Below are 23,487 nucleotides of genomic sequence, written 5' to 3' on the forward strand. Positions count from 1 at the left end.
GGAAAATAAAGAATATCCTCTCCTGTAGCGTTGATAATTAATAATAAAGGTTCGTTTACGTTTTTCAAATGATTATTTTTCTTCATTTTGTTTGTTGTATTTGCGAGAAAAAAGAAAGTTTTGACTACGTTTCAGTGAATTGTTCTATCTTGNTCAGCAAGTCGACCATTCGATTTTTACGTAACATCTTTACTTGTACAATTTTATATTAATTGTTTAGTAGTGGATTGATGCAAGCCTTTCCCACACACCTCTGCAATATTGCAATACTGGATTCCCATTGGTTGCATCAATGTAGATGGTAAAGTTGAGCAATAGAAATCGGCAAAAAAGTGATAATATTTTCAATTAAATTAATGAAATAATTTTGTCATACTTGAGAGTAAATTTGGTCTTCTCGACATTTCCAAATGTTGACTTTTTTGTAGACGCGTGCATTTAGAACTCAGGAGAGTGAGTCAACGGCTGAGTAGTACTCACGCAACTCAGATGATATTCCTAATGGTATCGGCGTTTTTCTTAATTACTTGGACACTCTATATGATTTACTCTACCATAATGAAGACAGAATTAGACTCTTCTACGAAGTGGAGACGAAGTTGCATTGGCGCTGTGGTCGTATCTTCCATCGGATGCAAATTGCTGTTTGTGAATGAGATTTGTGCGAAGGCTGCGTATGAGGTACAATTTTCCTGCGTCTACTACATTTAGTTGTTGACAAATTCATATGATCCTGTTACTTTTGGGAATTAAAGTGTTGATGGTGTTTTATTCCTTTTAGTATGGAAGAACGCGGGGAATCATTCAAACATTAGCGATGAATAGTAAAGACCGTGAGCTTCAACATGATGTAAATTTCACCGCTCACTTATTATTCTATGAAATGTTGCAATAATTTATCAATAATTTAAGGTTGAACAATTCTCATTGCAAATAATGGCGATTGAATTGAAGTTTGAGCCTTATGGGCTTTTTGAAATTGGAAATGCCTACGTGGTGACGGTAAGTAACGGAACTGATATTTGACTTCATAAGCTCTGCTATATTTTTTGTGCATAATCAAAATTCATGTCTAGTTCCTCGGTTCAGTGACCACCAACTTGCTGATTTTAATCCAAAATCACGTTTCCGTTGACGGAGAATGAATATTCTGACCAACAAACGGACTCAAGTTCTTCGTTCCAGTCATTTTTCGCGTCATCTCTTCCGCAATCGTGTCATGGAGTGTTATACTCCCTCTCTCTCTTCAAGAGAAATAGATTAAAATTTGTGCATTTCGAGTGCATTATTGTTCTTAAATGATGTTTTTATGATTGTTAATTTAGTAGATGATTAATGTAAAATTTCAATCAATTTCGAACAAATTATAATACATATAAAAATTCTGAGTGAAAAATTGCAAGAGAAACCACGGATGAAAAATTTGGATTATTTCAACAATCATGGAGAAATGCATGAGTTAAAAGGTTATTTAACTATGGGGAAAAAATTTAATTTTTGATTGGTTTTATTAACTTCAAATATCCAGATACAGAAAATGATCAGAGATGAACAATTTTTATAATTGGGAAAATTAATCAATTGCATAGTAAAAGGGACTAGAATTTTTGTTGACTTCCATGATTTGATTGAAGGATAGTTCAAGTTTGAATCAATTTAATTTAAGCGGTTGATTTTGTAGCCAAAGTAAATATTAACTCAGAAATGGTTAAATACGATTGTTTGAAGAATGAAAAATATTTCGGATTTGTTTACTGAAGTAAAAATATTAAATGTGATTTTTGAATATTATTCAATCGCGGAATTTTTAATTTTTTTAAATATAATTATTTGAAAACGTTGTTTTATGAAGGGATTCAATTCGATTATTTTACATAAATTTTAATTTGTTTATAATTAAATTTTTTTTTATCGTTATTTTACATCGCTTCGACCCGGTTAGGGTATACGGCGATGATGATCAAGACTTTAAATGGTTCGATCGCACCATTCTACCCGACCGGGATTTGAACTCGGAACCTTTCGCATGTGAAGCAACGAACTTACCCACTGCGCCAAGCCACCGGGCTTATAATTAAATTTTATTTCTATTTTACTTCAACAATTCCCCCGACTCCAATCCCTATTTCCGCAAGGTAGGCTGTGACGTACTGAGATCGATCAATACGTCGATTAGAATAATGCTAAGAGACATATTCGATCGACATAGCGGATCATGGGAAAGAGGATTATGATTTCTCTTTCCTGCGATCCAGACATGAGCTCAGGAGCTTCCCTTTGAGGAAGCTGTTTGACTGTTCAGGTCTGTGTTAATGATGACACATGAGTGTGTTAGTCAGGGCGAACCGTGGGACTGCTTACCCTGCAATTTTGAGCTTTGAGCGTCTCTCTGGATTCCTTGGAGACCAGAGTACGATCGGGAGTGAAGCTGCACAGACATCCCGGGTAGAAATTCAACCGGGGATTCAGCCGCAACTCGGGTGAGCGCGAGCTCAGCCTCGGCTTGCCGCTTGACCCGAGTTCACGCCGCGACACGCCGCNCTCCTCCATGTTTTAATAACGCGTATACCGCACCCCAATTTCAAACACTGTAGTGTATTTTAATAAATAATTCATTAGTCAATATATCTATACCTCATACCAGTTATACCCAGTGTTTTGATACTTCAACACGCCTTCCTAATATCCCACTATTCTCGGAAGTGAGCGGATCTTTAATGCCTATGGAGGTTAGGCGGTGTATGAAGTGAATTTGAGAGTGAATTTCTGTGGTTCCCGGTAGCTTAGTCGGTAAGAGTGCCCGGCGCGTATCTGGGAGACCCGGGTTTGATTCCCGGCTGGGTGAAGCGGAAATTTTTTCTCTCTAAATTCTAATTCTCTTAGAATTTTTTTTATTTTTTTTCTTTTTCTGAAAGGAAACCCCATAAGCGAGGCCGAAATAGTTAGTCGGACATAAGGGTATTAAGACGGCCCTTGGATACACAGGAATATCCAGAAATAGCATCAGGAGATATTTCAGTAAAGTTAGATCGTCGAAAGGATTAATGCAGAAGACGATCTAACTCAAAACGTCACAAAGCTAAAAACAGTTGAAACTAATACTCATAATTTTGCAGTATTACACGTAACACCTCTACACGGAGAGAAATTTTTGATAAAAATTACCCTACCGGTCTATAAAAGTGTATCATGAGTCATCGTTTCTTCATTTCTATCCCGAAATTGAGTAAAAATTAATATATGAGGATCAAATGTTATTCTACGTTAGAGAAATTTTATCCTGACATATAATAAATTTTACCCTTCCAGTCCAATAATTTTTGTGTAGATAACAACGAAAATTCTAGAACGGTTGGTAAATTTTACTCTACCGGTACAGTAATTTTTACTCTACCGGCACGGTAATTTTTATTTTTATCAGGATGAAATTTCTCTAACGTAGAATAAAATTTGATCATCATATATTAATTTTTACTACATTTCGGGATAGAAATGAAGAAACGATGACTCATGATACACTTTTATAGAACGGTAGGGTAATTTTTATCAAAAATTTCTCTCCGTGTATATTTCATGTATCCCTCAATAGTATTGTATTCATTAGAATTTTATAAAAATCGATTAGAAACTCCATGCAAAATTATAAATGGTGCCTGAAGAGAGTGAATCGAACAGAGTGAATCGAACTCCAGCAACGAATTAATAACTAATAATTTCGAAGGGTGACGATTTGTACTCATTGTTTCCTGATGACTCTCGCCTTTCTCGGCCTCTCTTTGGAAAATTTCAACGCGCAATTCATTGTTGAAAATATCGTCAATAAAAATATTCGTCACATTCTATTTGCAGACATGTTACCACGAGGAAAGTCACCGAAGAATACGCATTTGTGTGGAAAAAACTCGCAAATAGAAGACGGAAAGAATGTGTAAACATAATATGCGTCGATGTCAAGAGGTATAATGCTCGAAAAAATCTGGTTCAGATGTTCCAGGTAGACTGTGGAAAATTTAGTATAAAAGACCGGTTAAATACCGACATGCGTCTCAGTTTTGTAGCAGTGAGCCCAGAGTACCGTTCAAGAATAGCAAATCTGAAGAATTCAAATAACATGGAGAAATTTGTGATTGGTATTTTAGCTGTCATCTTTATCTGTGCAATGGCGGACATGCAGTTACATGCAGCAGATAATTGTAATTGTAAAAAACAATTCCCAGATTTCTATTTTTAAAGTCGATAATAAGTTTGATCATCAGTGAAATAACGTGAATTTGATCATTTTGTGTCGCAGTTTTTGACATTCCGGGTCTTCACCAAGATCTCATACCTCCTGAACCCGATCCACTTCCTCTGTACGACCCGATCCGTCAGCAAAGCGATTTTAGTGGACCACAGAAAGGTAGTCACGGTGAATATTATGGGGACCACGCCCCTGTCCATGCCGGTCATAATGGACACCATTGATTATTCTGGAGCATTCCTCCTTTTTCGCCCAGTTGACTTCTTCATTTCCATAAAAAAGAAATCGATGTTTCAATAAGGATGATTATGATATTATCCAAATCGAACATTATTCTGTCTGGCAGTCGCCAGTATTTAAAAAAAATCATCAAAGATTAAATTTTGTGCATCGACGTTTCAGTCTCCATTGGAAACTTTCTTCAGGACAACTATAAAATTCTCTGCAGATCAACATATCACAATTCATCATTTACATTTAGATTGTAATTAAGGATGTTTAGCCAGTGTCGGTAAATTGTCGGTAAATGTGTTTTTTTTCATGGTCAAGGAAAATTCTGTAATTTTATCGGCTGACAGCAGAACATATAAAATTAACTTTTCTAAAACAAATTGATCTCAATATCCCGAGTCGAATAATTGGACCTGACAAGTTCTACTTAGGTCTTTCTGTTCGGAACTGGATAGGTCTTGGGAAGCCTCTTCCCAAGTGCTTCCGAGACTTATCTACCTCTGGTTATGTCCCATTTCAGCACTTGTTAAGTGTAAGCTGGACTTGTATTCAGACTTTCCAAATCCTTGCCGGTCCCCGTAATTCTATGGGCCTATATTAAATCTGGGTTCATATCCCTGTTTACTCATACGTTATTGAAATAAAAAATACAATTATTGTTTTTTTTTAATCTCGAAAATCGACAGTTCACGAGAGGGTGGAGGGGAGATGCATGTATGCGGAGGCTTGAAATTTTTACCCAACAAGAGGAGAAGGTTGCAGAATCTATTCTAGCCACTTGTCCGTTCGCTTGAATGCACTGTCCAAATAAAAAATGAAATTGTTAACAAATCTGACCCTTGTTCCAAGTAAAAACCGAAATCTGACCCTGTGGCCGCCGGAGAAAAATTTATTTTTTCAGTTTTCACTTTTTCCCCATTCTTTTAAGAGTCCTGAATAGCCCATCGCTTAAACAGTTGGAATCAACGTTCACCCGGCTAAAAAAATAGATTTTGGCGAAAGTCGACTTTCCCCTGGAAAAATCCAAGGTCTGATACTTTGGCCCTCGTGACCCTTTGACCGACGTTCCCCCTGAAAAAATCGAAGATCTGACACTTTGGCCCGCGGTGAAAAAAAATTGTGTTCAGTTTTCACTTTTTCCACATACTTTTGAGAGTTCTGAATAGCCCGTCGGTTGAATAGTTGAAATCAACGTTCACCCGGCAAAAAAAATCGATTTTGGCGAAAGTCGACTTTCCCCCTGGAAAAACCGAAAATCTGACCCATTGGCTCCGGATGAAAAAAAATTTTATTTCGACATTTGTCGCGCCTCCGAGGGTTTCATTGGCATCAGAATCGTTAGAAAATACGGAATCACCCTTCACTTGGCGAAAAAATTCAATTTTGGCGAAAATCGACTTTCACCGACCCTTGACCCACGTGAAAATGAAAATTTGTTTTTCATCTTTTCTGTCACCTGCGAGGGTTTTATTGGCATCAGGGGGTCAATAAATACAGAATCAACGTTCACTAATTTTTATTTTAGCACCTGCAAACGGGGAGATGAGCGTGGCTAAAATATATTCTACAACCCTATCTCCTCATTGGCTACAAATTTCAACCCTCAGCCTACATGCTTCCCCCCCCCTCCTCGTAAAATCCGGCGGTCTCGGTAGCATAGAGGCAGACTTCTCAGAGCCGAACAGAACTGAGGATTCGAAAGGTCTCCGGAAAAGTACGTCGCAGAACTGATTAGGACTTACCAGGTCCATCTAAGTCTGGAGAGATCTTGAAAGACCTGCATACGTCCAATCAGAACCAAATCCTCGACTCGGGATAGTCTCGGCTGAAATGAATAAACTAATTTTTCCTGATACGCGGGCTCTTATGAAATTTGTGTTTAAATTGATAATTCAACTACTAGAAGACTCTAAAAATAGAAATAAAAATAGAAAGTAATGTGCAAAATCATACTGAATTCAATGGTCAGAGACAAATCTGGGGTACCCGGGCACAAAGAGGAAATATTTGAATGATTCTATATCCCATATAAGCGCTTGTATTTGGTGCATTTTGTTTATTTCATCTCAGAAGCATACCGAGATATCCTGCGATCACTGAGCTTGAGCAGTAGCGCGTAAAACCAGAAAAAGGATGGGTGACCAAATGGGAACACGGCAGTACTACAAGCAGGGATATCTCGAGAATCAATGGATCGATCGGTTTTTTTCTTTTTTTCCCATTTTTGTTTCACCGAGTTGATAATATTTATACTTTTGTCATTCTTCCAACGATTAATTTATCCAAGATTTAATCAATTAATCGATGTTAGAATGGAACTGGTAGTATGAAGAGGGTACGGGGGAGGAAGGAAGGAGGGAAAGAATGTACGGTGGAGGAACGTTGGGGATACGTTTAGTTTCAACCTAATTTCAACGTACAATCTGGAAAAATTGAAAAAAGAGACGGTATTTACGTCGAAAGTAGGTAGAATCGGTAGACCTTGAAACTATGTTGGGAGACCCGGTAAAATTTCGACTCGGGTATTCTCCCTATTATGATATGCAAACTTTCCATTTTAGAGTTGCGCATTTTTTCCCAGATTAATTCCTTCAAGATTTGCAGGAATTTCCAACGAATTCACCTATAATTGATTATTTTTGATAATTCAAATGGATTATGATCACCGGTGATAATATTAGTCAGAAATCTCCTTTTATTTCCCAAAGAGCTTTTGTTTGGCGGAGGGAGTGGGGAAGATGGCGAAATAAATATTTTCGCCATTTTTTTTTTAGAAAAAGATGAAGGACATCTTCATTTTCAACCATTTTTTCTAATGCATTTCATCTAATCCCACAATTTCAATTTATTCTCAATCGGTTCACACGAATAAAAATCTCCGGTTCAGTCATTATAAACCAGTATTCTTAGTTTTGAGGCTTTCATCAATCCTTATTAAATCAAAGAAACCGTCATCGTAGAGCTAAAAGGACGTAAGTGGTGCGTCTAAGCATAGCTTTTATGCTTCTTTGACTATATGACGATGAAATGAATCTCACGAATGGTCCTATCACTCTTTGATCTCCGTTGATCACAAATACAGATGAATATCCGATAATTTGAATGCATATTCATTGCGGTATAGATGCGGTTTTAAAAGCAAAAATTATACTCAATAAATTCTTATTGGCACCGATTTGAATACAAATTCAAAAATTATGAAAAACACGTTTATTTATAACGACAACGACGATGATCATTCTGATTGGAGTAGCATAAGGCAGCTATGAGGAAAAAGGTATATTTTCATTTTCCAGTTTTGCGTGCATTAAGTGTCATGCATGCACAAAAATTATTATTCCTTCGTTGACGTCAGAAAAGATTCAATTAATCGTTGATCTCAGAAAAGACTACGGCACAATCAATCAAAAAGTGAATTATTTGAATAATAATGCTTAGTCATTTCCATTCACGAGAGCTTTATTGATTCGAGGGAAGCCATGTAGCATTAGATGCACTCCTCCCTGGTAGAGGAAAAATAAGTAAAATGTACAGAGAATTCTCAAATGAAGATGATGCTACACCACAGGTAACTTGAAGGACACCGAAATATGGAAATTTATTCATGAATAAAAACAATAATATTCTCTACGTGATAGTAGTTCGGAGAAGTCGAGTCATCAGTGTTGAAGATCACGGGGTATAAGAGATGCGCCCAACATCTATGTCGACATCAGTTTTTCACCGGTCGCGTCAAGAGTGTAATTCTGGAGAAACGAATTATAAGAGATTCAACGACATGGTTAAATGGTATCTGGTTGTGATTTTAGCTACAATTGTGGTCGGTGCATTGGCCTCTTCTGAGCAACAAGGTGATGAGATAAGTATTTATCATCCGAGCAAACTATTTACTCGTACATATGGTGACAAGTTATATTCGAAGACGGAAGTATACAAAATTTCCGAAAATTCAAGGAAAATATTTGAAGGATAGCTAGGGGAAGGGAGAATATTTGAGAACGGAAGCTCTAATGGAATTACGTCTCCGAAGCTTTATTAATGAGTTGCTGATCAACAAGCACATGTTAGCCAAAAACCACCCACTTCTCTCTATGAAAAAGGAAATGAAAAATTGACAGAATTGATTATCTACACGGAGACAAAAATTCAACAAAAATTATCAGAAAAAAACGTAAAAATTACGTTTCGAAACGTAATCTGCGAGCGAAGTAAAATTCAGTAAAAAGTGTGAGTCAGAACTAAAATTGTACGAATCGCCACGTAAATTCTACGATTTGTTCCGTAAAAATTAACCACCCGTCTGATGACTTACCGCTGTGAGGACAACAAGTCGCTCCGTAATTTTTCCCCAACGATTGAGAAATTTTACGGGCGAACGTCGAAATAAATCACCAGCTTCATAAAAATTGTTCAACGTTCAATAATTTTTTATTTTGAAGACATAATAAGGCGGAAAGTTTCTGTAAGATTTTACTTCGGGAAACATTACGTGACAATTTCGTACTTTGTTCGGTGATGAACTCGTGCTGCGCACGCGGATTTTTAGCCTGCAAAACTTGACACTTTTATTTGTTTGCAACGAAGCTATCGGGAAATATTCCGATAATTTTGAAGGTCTCGGGGTATTATAACTGATAATTTTTGATAATCAAACTATTCAACTTGACTCCATCGTTTGTTTGCAACGAAGCTATCGGGAAATATTCCGATAATTTTGAAGGTCTCGGGGTATTATAACTGATAATTTTTGATAATCAAACTATTCAACTTGACTCCATCGTTTGTTTGCAACGAATCTATCGGGAAATTCCTGATAATTTTCAAGCTCTTGTGGTATTACATATGACAATTTCCTCAATTCTGATTTTGACCAATCAGAGTGCAGTATTCGGGGTCACGTGACGCGTTTCATACTGATAATTTCCCCGGCTGCAGGGAAATTATCAGACTGTTAATTTTCCTGTAGCCTGTCAATTGTTTTCTACGAATTTGACAGATATTCCTCACATTTTGGTGAAATGTGTCCCGTAACCCCGAACACTGCACCCTGATCGGCCAAAATCAGAATTGAAGAAATTGTCCTCCGAATACCCCTCGACCTTAGAAATTCATCGGATATTTTCCTCAAGTTTTCCTGCATATCAACGATCGGGATCAGTTTTGCAGTAAAATCCCTCTCATTACTATGCAACAAACCATTCGGGGAATATCCGATAATTTTGAAGGTCTTCGGGGCTATAATAATAGCTGAATATTTCTCTCCGTGTATAAATATTTAATGTCTTGAACGATTTACTCATTAACCAATATTGTATTGACTCGAAACATTGCATATCATGAATCCGTCTATTTGCTCCTCAGCCAGAAAATTCCTTACATTAATCTATACTTCACATCTATGATTTTTTTTCGGTGAATGAGCGTAGTTTATTAGATAGACGAAAATGGAAGAGAAGCAGACGCGGATATCAGAATTTCCAATTAACTTCTGAATGTGGATTCGCCTTCCACCTGGGTATACTCACCTTTTCACAAATTTATTTTCCTCGAAATTCGGTGTTACTGAGCGGGATTTTGTTGCATGCCATTTGAAAGAATTTCATCGCCTTTTCATTATTGCAGTGAACGAAGACCAGATGCTTTCGAGAATGATAAGATCTGCGGACCCACTCGCAGATCCTCATCACCGTCGCAGGGGATATCATGGAGGTGGCCATGGATATTACAGAGGTGGTGGATACTACAAAGGTGGTGGATACTACGGGTAGGATAACATTTCCTTATGAATGATTGTCAGTCTGCTGCTATTGTTCTAGTTTGGGTTATGGCAAAACATTGTTATACCTGGAATCTGATTCATTTTAAATTAACACTAAGTGGCAAATGGATGAACCGACTTTAATTGAAAACATTTCCTGACCAAATGATACGTCGTTGACAAATTAGGTCTCATTTTGAATCTCGATACAATACTTTCAACGGGAAAGAACAGTCGGGAAACTCCCACTTATGAAAAAATATCATAGAAAAAACTATCGAATACGCCAGAAAATTCTATTGCATTTCTAATGATTTTTCTATTAGTTTTGGCGGATTCTATTGAAATTTTCAGTAAAACATTCTATAGAAAAAGTAAATAGAATTCAAATTTTCTATAAAATTTCCTCGGCTTAAATTTCGTAAGTTTTTTTGTTTGATTTTCTTGACGAAAAAGAAAGAAAAATAGAATGAAAAAAACTTGGAAAATGTGAACCGAGGAAATTCTATAGAAAATAAATCAATAGAATAAGTTCTATAGAAGAATCGAATTCTATTGACTTTTTCGATAATATATTTTCTGTTGAACATTTCCACAGAATTAGGCCAAAACCTAGGGATTATTTACTTATTGGATTCCTATTGAAGTTTCTGTTAGGCCAAAACCTAAGAGAAAGTTCAATAGGAATCCAATAAAATTGTCTAGCGAATTCGCGAGGTTTTTCTATTATATCTTTTCGGGCGTGACATTCTGGCACTCTCGTGCTACTGACTATTGAAAACGGTCTGTTTTATACGATTTTCCACTAACGAAAAGATTAACAAAAAACATCTAGGGCATCTTCTAGAGACACACAAGAAAAAATTCAATAGAAAACCTAGCGAATTTGCTATAAAATTCTATCGGAATTCTATAGGAATTCTCTGTTTCTACAGGATTTCTATTGGAATTCTATTCAATAAGAAAATAGTCAGAGTATATTTAATAAGAAAAAGTCAATAGATTCCGAATTCATATTTGAATTTTCCTCTTAAATTCTTTCTATTAGAATTATTGAGCGCAAATTTTCCAAGTTTTTTCCGCTGAACTTTGTTTTGTTTCGCATTGCAGAATCCGAGTGGAAAAAACTTAGAAAATTGATGCTCAAGCATTCTTATAGAAAAAATCTTAAGAGAAAAATTTAAACAGAAATTCGAAATCTATTGACTTTTTGTTATCGAACATCCATTAAAATCAGCGCAAAAAATGAATAGAATTTTTCAATAGAATTCCAATAGGAATCCTATAGAAACCCCACAGAATTCCTATAGAATTCCAATAGAATTTTCTAGCCAATTCGCTAGGTTTTCTATTGAATTTTTAAATACGTGGAATTCTGTTCGAACTTTTCTGCAGCTGTTTCGCATGAAAAAATCTGAAAATTTGGAAGTTTTTATGCAACTTATATTCTATTGAACTTTTTCTCGGAGATTGTTCCTGTTGAATTTTTCAGTAAGTGACGAAGAGAAATATAACGGAAAAAACGTGAACGACTGATACCAAGGAGTCAAAAAAATAAATTTATTTACCGAATGAGTTGTATAAATGAAATCGGAGTCTATCAATTTTTTTCATATAGTTTTATTTACTTTGAACTTTTTTTGTTGCAAAAACACCCGGAAGAACTGCCAAATTTTCAATGGAAATGGGCCAAAGACTAATAGAAATCAATAGCAAACATAGGTTCAGTGGATGTTTTGTTTTGTTGAATAGAAGATAATGTTCATATTTCTTGATTTTTACTTGCAGTGGGCGCCATGGATATTATGGATAAATCCATACGAATCTACGAATCGAGAATAGCTATTTGCTGTTTTAGTAATGTTGATGGCCTTTGCATAAGAATAAAGGATTTTTCTCTGGATGCGATTCATAATGGATTTATCAATCAAATTAATAATGATGCATGTAGCAACAGTAGAGATTTTTCCAACCGTTTTTCACAGAAAGCAAAATAATATAATCACCACATTATGCACAAATCGCGAATAATATTATCAATGCTTCTTAGCATTCATTCTGGAATTTCTCGGTATTCATAAGTTGACGTATCATCGCCTCGTTTGTTATTTCACGAAATACTTCGACTTATTATGGTAGAATAAATCAGGCGGCTAGATTCGTTCTTGCCATTAGATAGTGATTCAAAAGAATAAAAATATCATTCCATATTGTTTTTTATGTGTAAATAAAGTGGAGATAATGAAGTGAAAGAATAATTAAAATGTAGAGTATTTTACGTCAATTCATCTACCACCCCTTCATTTTCGGCCAATCATCTTTCTCTCTATATAGTAAAACAAGCAGGGTAGAAGCCTATTCGACAGAAGCCATCTGGCCGTTACTTTGTGCGTTATTAATATTTTCCTTCTTTTTCTCTCTACCAATTTCATTGGTAATAAGCTTCCGAATGGAAGCAATTCCGATTTCAAAAATGAAAAAACAGTGCTGCTCACTTACTTCCAGGTCGGAGTGCGATTGGTAAAGGTAGGTGGAATTGACCCTTTTTAAGTCACACCAATAAATTTTCAGACTAATAACTGACACACACACATACATAAACCGATATTGATCATATTTACGAATTATCGAAGCAAAATCTCTAATCATTTTGCAATCGTGAGGGAAACGGGTGGCTCACAATGAAATAAAATAAATCATGAACAACTTCAGACTTATTACAAATCATAAAAGCTCCTTATTAAAAACCATCGAAATTTTCACTCGACGATCCCGAATGGAAATGAGAGTGGAGTATCCCCAGTTCGTACCAGAAGTTCAAAAAAACACCCCACAAAAGTGAGTAATTATTAATTTTCAAGGGTCAAAATAACCGAGAGCTACGACATCGTCTTATTTTGACTTGATTTTGACGTCAAAAAATTCAATTCGGACACGTAATTTTTTAGATATTGCTGTATTTTGGAAACTAGTGCGACGATTTAGTTACATAGGTCAGTCTCGACCGACCTATGTCTTCGTCCCAGCTATGACATTCCATCAAATATTACATAATAGAAAATATAAAAAATCATAAATTTATGTTATATGACTGTTGAAGTCTTACGGAGACAAAAATCATTGATAACATGACGATGTGTGATTTAAAAAAAAATTTTTTTGGATGAATCGCTCTACGCCAGGATGTACTGAATCGATTGACACAAAATTTTATACACGAGTGTGGGTTAATAATGCGAATCAGTAGCCAAAATCTCAGATGTTTACTTCTAGTTTTACGTGTATTATGGACACCACATGAACTTTTGAATGAAAAAAAAACAGGAAAACGCTGATATCTCGGAAACTTTGTATGGGCGGGTATGCATATTTTGATTGATCTTGATAGAAGGTACCATGAGGAATATTTTGAAAAAAAAAGAAGTGAATCGGCCCAGTAATTTAGAAGTTATTGAGTATAACAGTTTTTCAGAAAAAGTTGAATATCTCCTAAACTACTGATCCGATTCTACCGATCTACAATCCCAACCAATGGCACCATCAGAGCTACAATCTTACAAAATTTCAACTTCCAATCTTGATTTTTCAGACAATTATCGCGCGTACACCAATTTTCTCATCAAAATGCAAAATGCCAATTATTAGCAAACCATCGCTAGATAGGTAGCAATATTATGATTTGATTCGATAGATATTATCACGAGGAATATTTTGACGCAAAAGAAATTCAATTCGGTCACGTACTTTTTGAAATATTGAGGAAAACAGATTTTTGAGAAATTGCTGTCTCGAAAAGTACTGCACCGATTGAGCTGAAACTGCGCCCCAAAATGCTCCAAAGTAATACCAATTAAATGACAAAATTTCATATTTTTATCTTGAACTTTAGTCCTTTTTTTGGTGTAATTTATAAAAAAATTCTGAAAAATGACCACACACTTTCGGACACACACATACATTTTCTAAAAACATCACATCTTCACGTTTCATGACATTCTACATCATTTCCAGGTCTAATTGGAAGATCGCAAAAATCATCGGTCACAATGCTTCCATTCGGAAGCAAAAATAAGGAGGGTTAAAAAATCATGAGGCGTCCCTGATTCTGACCCTTATCTATGACCCTGAGGATGCCATTGGGAATGAATTCTTACCTCTATCTCTCTAATATGTTCATATTTCTGTAGATTCATATGGGAGTCTTCTAGGGGTCACATTCTATGGGGGTCAAATTCTTAAAAAATAATAATAAGATAATACCTTATTATTATTTAAATATATTTTATCGTGGGATTCGATCATTCATTTTTTTATTTATTTACGTAGAATAGTATGATTACTATTCTAAAAAATGAATGGTTGAGTCTCCTGACAAAAGGCGTTGGTTGGTGCCTTTTGTAAATAATAAAAATCCCAATATTTCAAAGAAGGTGAATCATTCTATCAATGTTTGTTCTATATAATACGAACACCTAAATATACCCGAGAAGATTGGGGAGGAGCGACCGAAACGAGCGGAGCACTAAGCCCCCCCGGGGTTGGCGATCGAAGCGAGCAGGGGGCGAAGCCCCCTAGTACCTAGATATTAATTTCATGCTTGAGGGTCACCCGCTGTAGAATAGACATTGTTGACTCATGACCGTCGACTATAAAAAAATTATAATTGTTTACTCTCGTGGCTAAGTTAATATGAAATCTCCCATATGTAAATTGATAAAATGTTATCTGAACGTTTTAAAATAGTAATTTTATCGAAAATCCAGAAAGGGCAAGTAAAACAAGCGGCCCATCGCACAGATGTAAATTGAGTATATTTTTTTTGCTAATCAATTAGCAATTTGCTTCCGAATGGATTAATCGAACTGAAACAAAAAAGTGCATATTCGGTTTTTAATTATCAATTTCAGATCAGTAGGGAAGTTCAACCTTTTTCAAAAAAAAGATTAAATATACTTAAAAGATATTTAACCTTTTGTATAATTATATTTAATCTTTCAATAAAAGATTAAATATAATTATACAAAAGGTTAAATATCTCCGAAACTGTCCCGCCGGTTGCGCCTATCCAAAATACAAACTTTCAGTGTGACAAGACCTATAATCGTATCAAATTTCAACTTGCTATCCCCATTTTTGCTTCCGAATGTAAGCCTTGTAATCATGATTTTTTTCGATTTCCTAATTTTCAGTGGAAATGCATAAAAATGTCATGAAACGTGAAAAAATGATGTTTTTAAACAATCTCTATATGCACTCAGAACAAAAATTTATAATATCTGAAACATTTTCTTGAGACAAGTAAATTTTCTTCAATTGCTTAATTCTCTCAGGCACCTCAACTCACATGACCCGAGAAAGGCCTCATGCTTTAAAATATTCTTGTACTCAAGTATGATTTTCTCGCAAATGAACTTACTTAAATCGCGTAGAAGAATCATCAATCTTCTAGTCTTTATTGTTTTCATGATTTTTTCGTTATGCACTTCCAATATTGCAATATGTAAAATATTCATGACGTAACACGGAACGATAGTGGTGAATGAAAATTTATTCGAGTTCCGTGAACTGCACACATTCTGAGATTTGAGCCATTGAAAATAGTTTACTTCTCTCGAGAAAATATGTTTCAGATATTAGAAATTTCGTTTCTCAGTGTATGTGTAGGCATGTGTGTGCACATTCATGTCCGGTTGTTCAGAACTGTCCCTATAACTCGAGAGCGATGAACGGAAAGACGCTGAAATTCTGGCTGCTAATTGGTACTACTGATAGTCAAATTTGTGCTAAATTTCAGCTCAATCGGTTGACCGGTTCCTGAGATATAGCGATTCCTCAAAAATCGTTTTTTTTCGATATCTCCTTAACCATGCGACGGATTCTAATTTTATTTTCAAAATACTTGTCATGATGACACCTATTCAATTAGATCGAAAAAAGACCATTCCACTCCGAGCAATGTAGTTTTCTTCTCGTTTTTTCATTTTTTCACTGAAATTGCTTGTATGCATGATAACTTGAAAAATAATTGAGATAGAAACTTGAAACTTGGTATGATTTTAGGTCTTATGATAACAAAGTTTGGGATTGTAGATGAACGGAATCGGACTATTAGTTTCGGAAATATTCAACTTTGTATGTGAAACTCTTTTGCTCAATATCTCAAAAACTACTGGTCCGATTTCATTTCTTTTTTTCAAAATGTTCGTCGTGATGTCATCTATCTAGATCTAGCAAAATATGTATACCATCCCATTGAAAAGTTTAGAGATATTTACGTGTTTCCACTTTTATGGTTGGAATTCACTTTTACGCATTATGACATGGGTAAAACTCAGGGGAACCTTTTGAAACTTTGGCTTATAGTTAGGATTGTCAAGAAACATTCCTATATCAAATTTTAGATCGACATATTTGATTGTTCTGGAGATGGAACAATTCACGCAAAATTCATGAGAAAAAAAAATTATTTTTTGTCATGAGGTATGAGTGGGATTGGCTTTAATATTTTCAAAAAATGTTAATCTTTATGCCTTCATTTTTTAAAAACACATTGATATCCATTCGGAAGCCTACTACCAATGAAATTGGTAAAAATGAAAATAGAAGAAAAAAAATACGTGGAGAGTAGCAGTCCTATGTAATCTGTCAAATGGCTTCTGTCGCGCTGCTTGTTTCTCAAGTTATCGTGCGTATAAAATTTTTTATGAAAACTGGAAAAACGCCAATATCTCCAAACTCTGTATTAAAGAGTATATATTCCGATTACCCTACATAGAGGCCATCGAGGAGAGTATTTTGAAAACCAAATTTTGAAATCGATGCAGTAGTTTTTGAGATATTGAGGAAAAACAAAATTTCAACAAGTTGTTATACCTCACGAACTACTGGAGCGATCGGGCTGAAATAGTCCGTCGAAGTTGAGCTCAATAATAGCTACAATGAGCCAAAATTTAAGATTTTTATCTACAAATTTTACCGTATTTATGTTGAATTTTCTCAGAATTAATCACCAAAAACCCAAGTTGTCGAATACATACATACATAGATGACCCTAAAAGCATCATTTCTTCACGTTTCATAACATTCTAGACCATTTGCAATCAAAATTAGAAAATCGAAAAATCGGCCAAAAAAAAAAATTCAATCACACTAAAATCTTAGACATACGTCTCTTCATATTTTGTCATATGGGTAGTTATTCAATGTAAGTTTTTGGAACAAAACAAATCGTTTGCAATAAAGAAAAATCATCAGATTCTGAATATAGAGCGATTGGTCATTGGGAAGTCCCCGGAGAATACGTCCTTCCACGCAAATTCAACACAAAGGCATTGAAGAAAATGAGAAAGCATAAACACAACACCACGTTACGGCTGGAAGTATGAAAAAAATGGGTAGAATATCCCTGACAGGTTCGAGGGACCAGGTATAAAAGACTGGTTAGCCACCTTCATTGCCATCAGTTCTTTACCGGTGAATCAAGACTATAATTCTAGTGAAGCCAATCAAAAGTTCAGGAAAATGGCAAAGTTCATTGTCATGTTGGTAGTTATGGGGGTCAGTGCGTTAGCACAACCTTTATCGGGGACGGCTAATGATCACCGTAAGTGGCCTAAGTAACTCTCAAATTTATTCTTGGAATCATAATAAATCCACTGACTAATGATATTGAAATGAGCAAAAGCAATACGATCATATTACTGAACTATATTACTTGATTATTAAACTATGAAGTCACTCTTCCTGGAGAGACCGTCTGTGTGGTCTTACGACGAAACTCCAAATGAATGTTTACTAAATAACATAAACAAATGACTAAGCCTGGAAAGAAAGAAACCATGGTGTCGTTGCGAATGTTGCGATGCTCTTTGTAAGTCCACCATTCTTTATTCAGTTCTTCGACTGATCTCGAAGTGAGAACACGTCTTAATAAAAGTTCAGTTGCTCATATAAAACGTCTTTTATTTAATCTACCTGGCTTCCACAAAACCAATAAATGATAATATAATTTTTGCTCACTTTAGCTCCTGAAATCGTCACAAACTTTCGGAGAGTAATCAGAGCTGCTGATCCTGGATACGGCCGCGGATACGGTCAGTACAATGGTTATTATGGAGGCGGTCATGGCGGATATAATGGATATTATGGAGACGATTATGATGGATATGACGGGCATTATGGTGGATATGATGGATATCATGGGCCTTACGGGGGATATCATGGCAACGATTATGATGGATATGATGGTCATTATGGAGGTGGTTATGGCGGTTACGGTGGTTATTATGGACACCATTGATGGTTTGTTCTTTTCACTGCTTAATATTCAATATCAATATTTTTTTATATCAATTTTATCATTTTTCTCGTTGTTATCTTCTTCAAGCCAGTATTAATTTGCATTCCATATCTTTATTTACAGTAGACAAGGAAGCCATTGAGTCTTCAAGTCATTATGCTCGAGCAAAAAATTTTCGACACACTCTTTTTGTAAATATTACCATATTTTCGTAAGAATAAAAACTTTACTAAAAACCCTCCTGGTCACTTATTATTCCTGGAATGCCTTTTATCCCAACACTGTCTGCGATTTTCGATTGCTTGGTACGAATAAATATATCAAAATATTGCAATTTGATGAGCTGTATTTTAAGGTATACGTTGTAGATACTGCGATAATAAATATTATGCTAAAATGTTATTATGATCAAAAATGTTGTGGGGTCTAATTATTATTTTTTTTTATTACCCGAAATAATTTGACTGCGCTGTTCCATGTCTTCATTTACTCTCCATTTCAACATTTTTGAAAATCGTCGCAAGCTCGAATAACATGGGATCGGTGCATCTCGTCACGATTTTGGGAGGACTTATCTTGCCTGGGTCTCGACTTTTTCGGTTTTTTCTGTTTTTATATGGCCGATATATCGTAACGATATCACTATTGGAGAATGAGGATACTGCTCCGTAGAATGAAACTGGGACCCCAGCGTTTTTGCAAATTTTCTTTTGTGAATTCCATGCTTACTATCCTAATTTTCTAAATTAGAAGAAGTTTTCGTAGATTGAGGAGCTGGAAATATTAGAAGAAAATTTTGTTCCATTGCAGGAAAAAAGTTTCGATTTTCAGGGTCATTTCACTTTTTTTGGGGACATAATTTTCAAAAATCTATTCCCAACGATTGGAGATTTGCCATTGGGGAATTCAACATCTGCAAATTTTTGGTGATTTTGTCACTAATTTTCAGGGAAACGTTACAGATTTTCAGGGACTCATCTCTAATTTTGAGAAATCTAACACCAAAGTTCAGTCATAGAAATCTCCGATGATCAGGGTTATTCTAGTCAATTTCCAGTATGACCAACAATTGGTGATTGATGCCTAAAAATCAGTGACATTTTGATATTTGGAAAATTATTTCTTCCATTCTGTTGCATAAAATGGTTGCCAAAATGTGCAGAATCTATTACATTCATAGAAAACAATTGAGAGATACATGTTCAGGTCTGATGATTTCCCCTACGGCCGGGAAAATCATCAGTGTGAAACGTGTCACATGATTCCGGATATTGCACTCTCATCGACCGAGATCACAATTGAAGAAATAATCGCTGAAATCATCTCCTTGCGCACGTGAATTAGAGTTTACCAATATTTTTTCTCATAATATCCCGAGTGGAAATTGCTTCAGGCCCACCTGAAGCACGATCAGAACTTGATCAGGTTTTTATACGGTTCGACTGATCCGGTGATTCCTGATGAGAACCTGAGCAAGTTCTGATCCAGCAGATCGGATCCGAAAAACTACAGGCGGGTTCATATCAAGTTCTGATCAGGTAGATATGATCAGATGATGCCTGATGAGAACGTAGTGACCAAGTTTTGATCCAATAGATCGGATCCAAAAAACTGCAGGATGATTCAGATTAAGTTCTGATCAGGTAGGCACTATCTCACCCTGAGGTCGGCTGCCTGACCCCAATTTGATCAAATTCCGATTTGATGTCTTTGATCGGCATTTGAACGGGGTCAATTGAAGAGAAAATGATCAGATTCAGATCTAGTCTACCTGACATAAATTTTAATAAGTTTTTCGGATAATTTAATGAACTATTACTATACTATTCAAATTCAGTTTTATCAACCATTATCAATAATTATTTTCAATCTTTAAAAAGGATCATTATACTATAATTGAAATAAATTAAATTAAATTAATTCAATTTAATTTAATGAATTTAATTTAATTAATCAATTTAATTAACAGCCAGCCCTTCTCAAATGAACAAAAGGGAGGGATGATGATGCCGTAAATACGTATTGGAGGAGTATCAAACTTACACGCAAATGATCTTTGATGAAAAACGATGAAAAATTACCAAATGTCTATTTATTTATTAGTGTTATTGTTATTATCATTATTATTATTCATTAATGAAATATATAAAAATTTAATTGAGCATATTTTATCTCTGAGAATACACACGCACATCCACGGGATCAGGAATAATCGTAAATTCAACGAATACCCCGATACAAATCATATAGGCAATGTACAGTTTACTCAATAGTAATAGCGTGATAGCGTAGTAGTGAGGGCATAGGATTAGCAATCATAGGGTCCCCGGTTCGATCCCCAGAATCGGTAAAAAAATAATAAGCTTTCTCAGAGGTAATAACAGTAGAGATTCATTAAGAGAGGCGGCCTACGGTGAAAGAATTGAATTATCTTTTGTTTTGGATTAATTATCATTGATAATTTTTATTGATTCTGACAGACAGGTCATCCGGTTTTCATACAGTTGACTTGATCAAATTTGGATCCATTCGTCCTGATCAAATCCGGATTGGTCAGAGGCGTAACATATCTGATCAAGACCGGATCCGTCAACTTGATTAATACCTGATCAGTGGTCAGGTCTAACCTGATCCAAACTTGATCAAGACCTAACCGGAATTTCCACTCGGGATGTTGATCTGCATTATTTCATATCTTAATCGTACGGTTTGGTATAATGATAGAAAACGTGGAACGATTTAATTGCTGTTATAATTGTAACAGCAATTTTGTTTATTAATTGTTGTTGTAATTGTTTAATAGTTAACGAATGGTGGTAATAATTAAGAAGCTTCGTTAACACCAACGAAATCCTTCTATCAGTGTAATATTAATATCTATAATCGTATTTTCATCCCCGTGCGTATCCCTGAACTGAACTTAAATAAACAATGGAGTCTGTATTGATCTATCGAAATGGAGATGAGTTTTCGTTCTAGTAAAATTTTCTCCTAGAATCAAACATGCAAGAAATGAATGAATATAGAATGATTTTTCTAAAATTTTCAAAATTAATTTTGCTTTACTTTACTTTTAACGTTATTTATTGCAAGAAATATTCATTCTTACAAATGGCCATTGCCCGATGGCCTTCAGCCTAGAATACACTTCTTTTGTACAGTATCAAATTATCTATATCAGGAGTTGTGTACTTGTGGTTCAATGTTGATGATAGTTTGACATGAGAAAAAGAGAGAAAGAAAAAAAAGAGAAATGAGAATGGTGATGAGACTCAACTTTCGAAAATTCATCGTACAGGAATTGTTATGGGTTGCTGATGGTCCTTTTTTTAACTAATGTAAACATTTACCGTAAATGTAAACACTTACTTTTAGTAATGTAAACAATTACTAAATGTAAACATAACGTGTTTGCATAAAATGGATGCATATCCTATGCGCAGAAAAAATGTCATCACTCAAAAATAACCTCTGTCCGTTGAAGGTCATTTCTCTTATTTCCATTCTATCTATAACTCAACTGGGCAATGGAAATCCCCAGTTGAAGGTCCTCGGACGATGGTCAAGGGGACGTCAGATTCATCAGATTCTATGGTTGGGAAGGTAGTGATGAGGAAAGTCATAAAAAATACCATAAAAACATCTCGTCAGGAGATCCCAAGCAGGTTGGAGGAACCGAGTATAAAAGAGCTGTTGAAGACTTGCACCAGCATTAGTTCTTGACTCTTGCATCGAGAATATAATTCAATATGACGAAACTTTTGATTATCATTATGGGCGTCATGGCGGTTGGTGTACTGGCAGAGTCAGCACTACGAAGAGGTAATGATTACTCTAATTGTCCAAATTTATCGAGAATTATCATAATAGTTTCATACTTGTTCGCTTTGAAATCGCACAAATACTTTTTAATCTTATTTTACAAAATGGATGGTTAGAATCATTCACATCATAGATGAGATTAGTTGTGGAGATTCTAGCACATATACATCAATCAGTCTAATACTTCGTATTAATCAGTTGTCAGATCTCCGGAATATGGGTATGAAGGTGGTTACGATGGACATGGGGACCACCACGGAGATGATTCTGATGAAGAACACGGATACCAAGACAGTCATTTCAATGGAGAACAGGAACACCAAGGGTACCATTCTGATTCAGAACACGGACACGAAGGAGGTGATTTCGATGGATATCATGATGACCATCATGACGGACATCATGAAGGTGACTTCGGAGGCTACTATTAATGGTGAGTCACCTTCATTTTTGTGAATTGTCGTTCACATGGATTTAATACTTGTACTTCACTCGTTGAATACTTATTCACAGGAATGATGTAGCCGAGTCTTCGCATCACCATTTTGGATTCAACAGCATGTTTTTAGATTGCTCTCTTTGTAAATATCATTAAAACAAAACCTTTGGCACTGATACGTAGCATTCTGTATCCCCATGTAATCTGATACTGTCTGCAGTTCAGTCAAAACCAGTTTTTGACAATGACCATCCAAAGAGTTGAGTCTTGAGTCATTCGGAACCGGTATTACGAACATAAAAAAGGGTTTCTAAACTTATCAATTGAACAGGTTGATGGAAGAACGTATGAATAATCCGGCAGTAATTGTCATTAATTCTCGATTTCAAGAAAAAATTGTTATGAAATTTCAAGTTTTAGTTAGAATTCAAGTGAACTTATTTCAAGTTACAATAAAGCAGAAATTGTATTTTAATTTTTACTTGCATTTTCAACTGAACAAACCCGACGGCCTGGTGCAGTGGTTAAGAGGGTTGCCTCACATGCGAGAGGTTTCGGGTTCGATTCCCGGTTGGGGAGAATGGTGATGATCTAACCATTCAAAGTCTTCATCAAGTGGCCGCTACAATAGATCTTGATAGATTTAGGTGGCATAGGGCCCTTTGTGCGCCTAGTCGCTCCATTCTAATTTCGAAAAA

General features: G+C 35.6%; 2 protein-coding genes and 1 long non-coding RNA gene across 4 annotated transcripts; all 3 read left to right on the plus strand.

Annotated features, from left to right (window-relative positions):
• Positions 1 to 8,148: 8,148 nt before the first annotated feature.
• LOC107037158 (dormancy-associated protein 2) lies at positions 8,149 to 12,487 on the plus strand. Of its 2 annotated transcripts, none has more exons than XM_015255546.1 (3): positions 8,149 to 8,334; positions 10,094 to 10,235; positions 12,018 to 12,487. In XM_015255546.1, the coding sequence occupies exons 1-3, from the start codon at positions 8,160 to 8,162 to the stop codon at positions 12,040 to 12,042; spliced, it is 342 nt and encodes a 113-aa protein (XP_015111032.1). In that variant the 5' UTR covers positions 8,149 to 8,159; the 3' UTR covers positions 12,043 to 12,487. The 2 variants fall into 2 exon arrangements, with proteins under 2 accessions (XP_015111032.1, XP_015111033.1); XM_015255547.2 differs by having other exon boundaries at positions 8,158 to 8,322.
• A 5,293-nt stretch (positions 12,488 to 17,780) lies between these two features.
• On the plus strand, positions 17,781 to 18,528 carry LOC107037149 (shematrin-like protein 2). The gene is made up of 2 exons (XM_015255537.1): positions 17,781 to 17,832; positions 18,254 to 18,528. Exons 1-2 carry the CDS (start codon positions 17,781 to 17,783, stop codon positions 18,526 to 18,528), a joined length of 327 nt encoding a protein of 108 aa, XP_015111023.1.
• Positions 18,529 to 22,259: 3,731 nt separating this feature from the next.
• On the plus strand, positions 22,260 to 23,143 carry LOC107037194. Its single transcript, XR_001460813.1, has 3 exons — positions 22,260 to 22,350; positions 22,549 to 22,783; positions 22,864 to 23,143. It is a non-coding gene; the product is annotated as an uncharacterized LOC107037194 (long non-coding RNA).
• The last annotated feature ends 344 nt before the right edge of the window (positions 23,144 to 23,487 follow it).

Source organism: Diachasma alloeum, unplaced genomic scaffold (assembly GCF_001412515.2).
Source record: "Diachasma alloeum isolate Michigan unplaced genomic scaffold, Dall2.0 Dall_scaffold_00214, whole genome shotgun sequence".
In the NCBI taxonomy this organism is placed as follows: Eukaryota; Metazoa; Arthropoda; class Insecta; order Hymenoptera; family Braconidae; genus Diachasma; species Diachasma alloeum.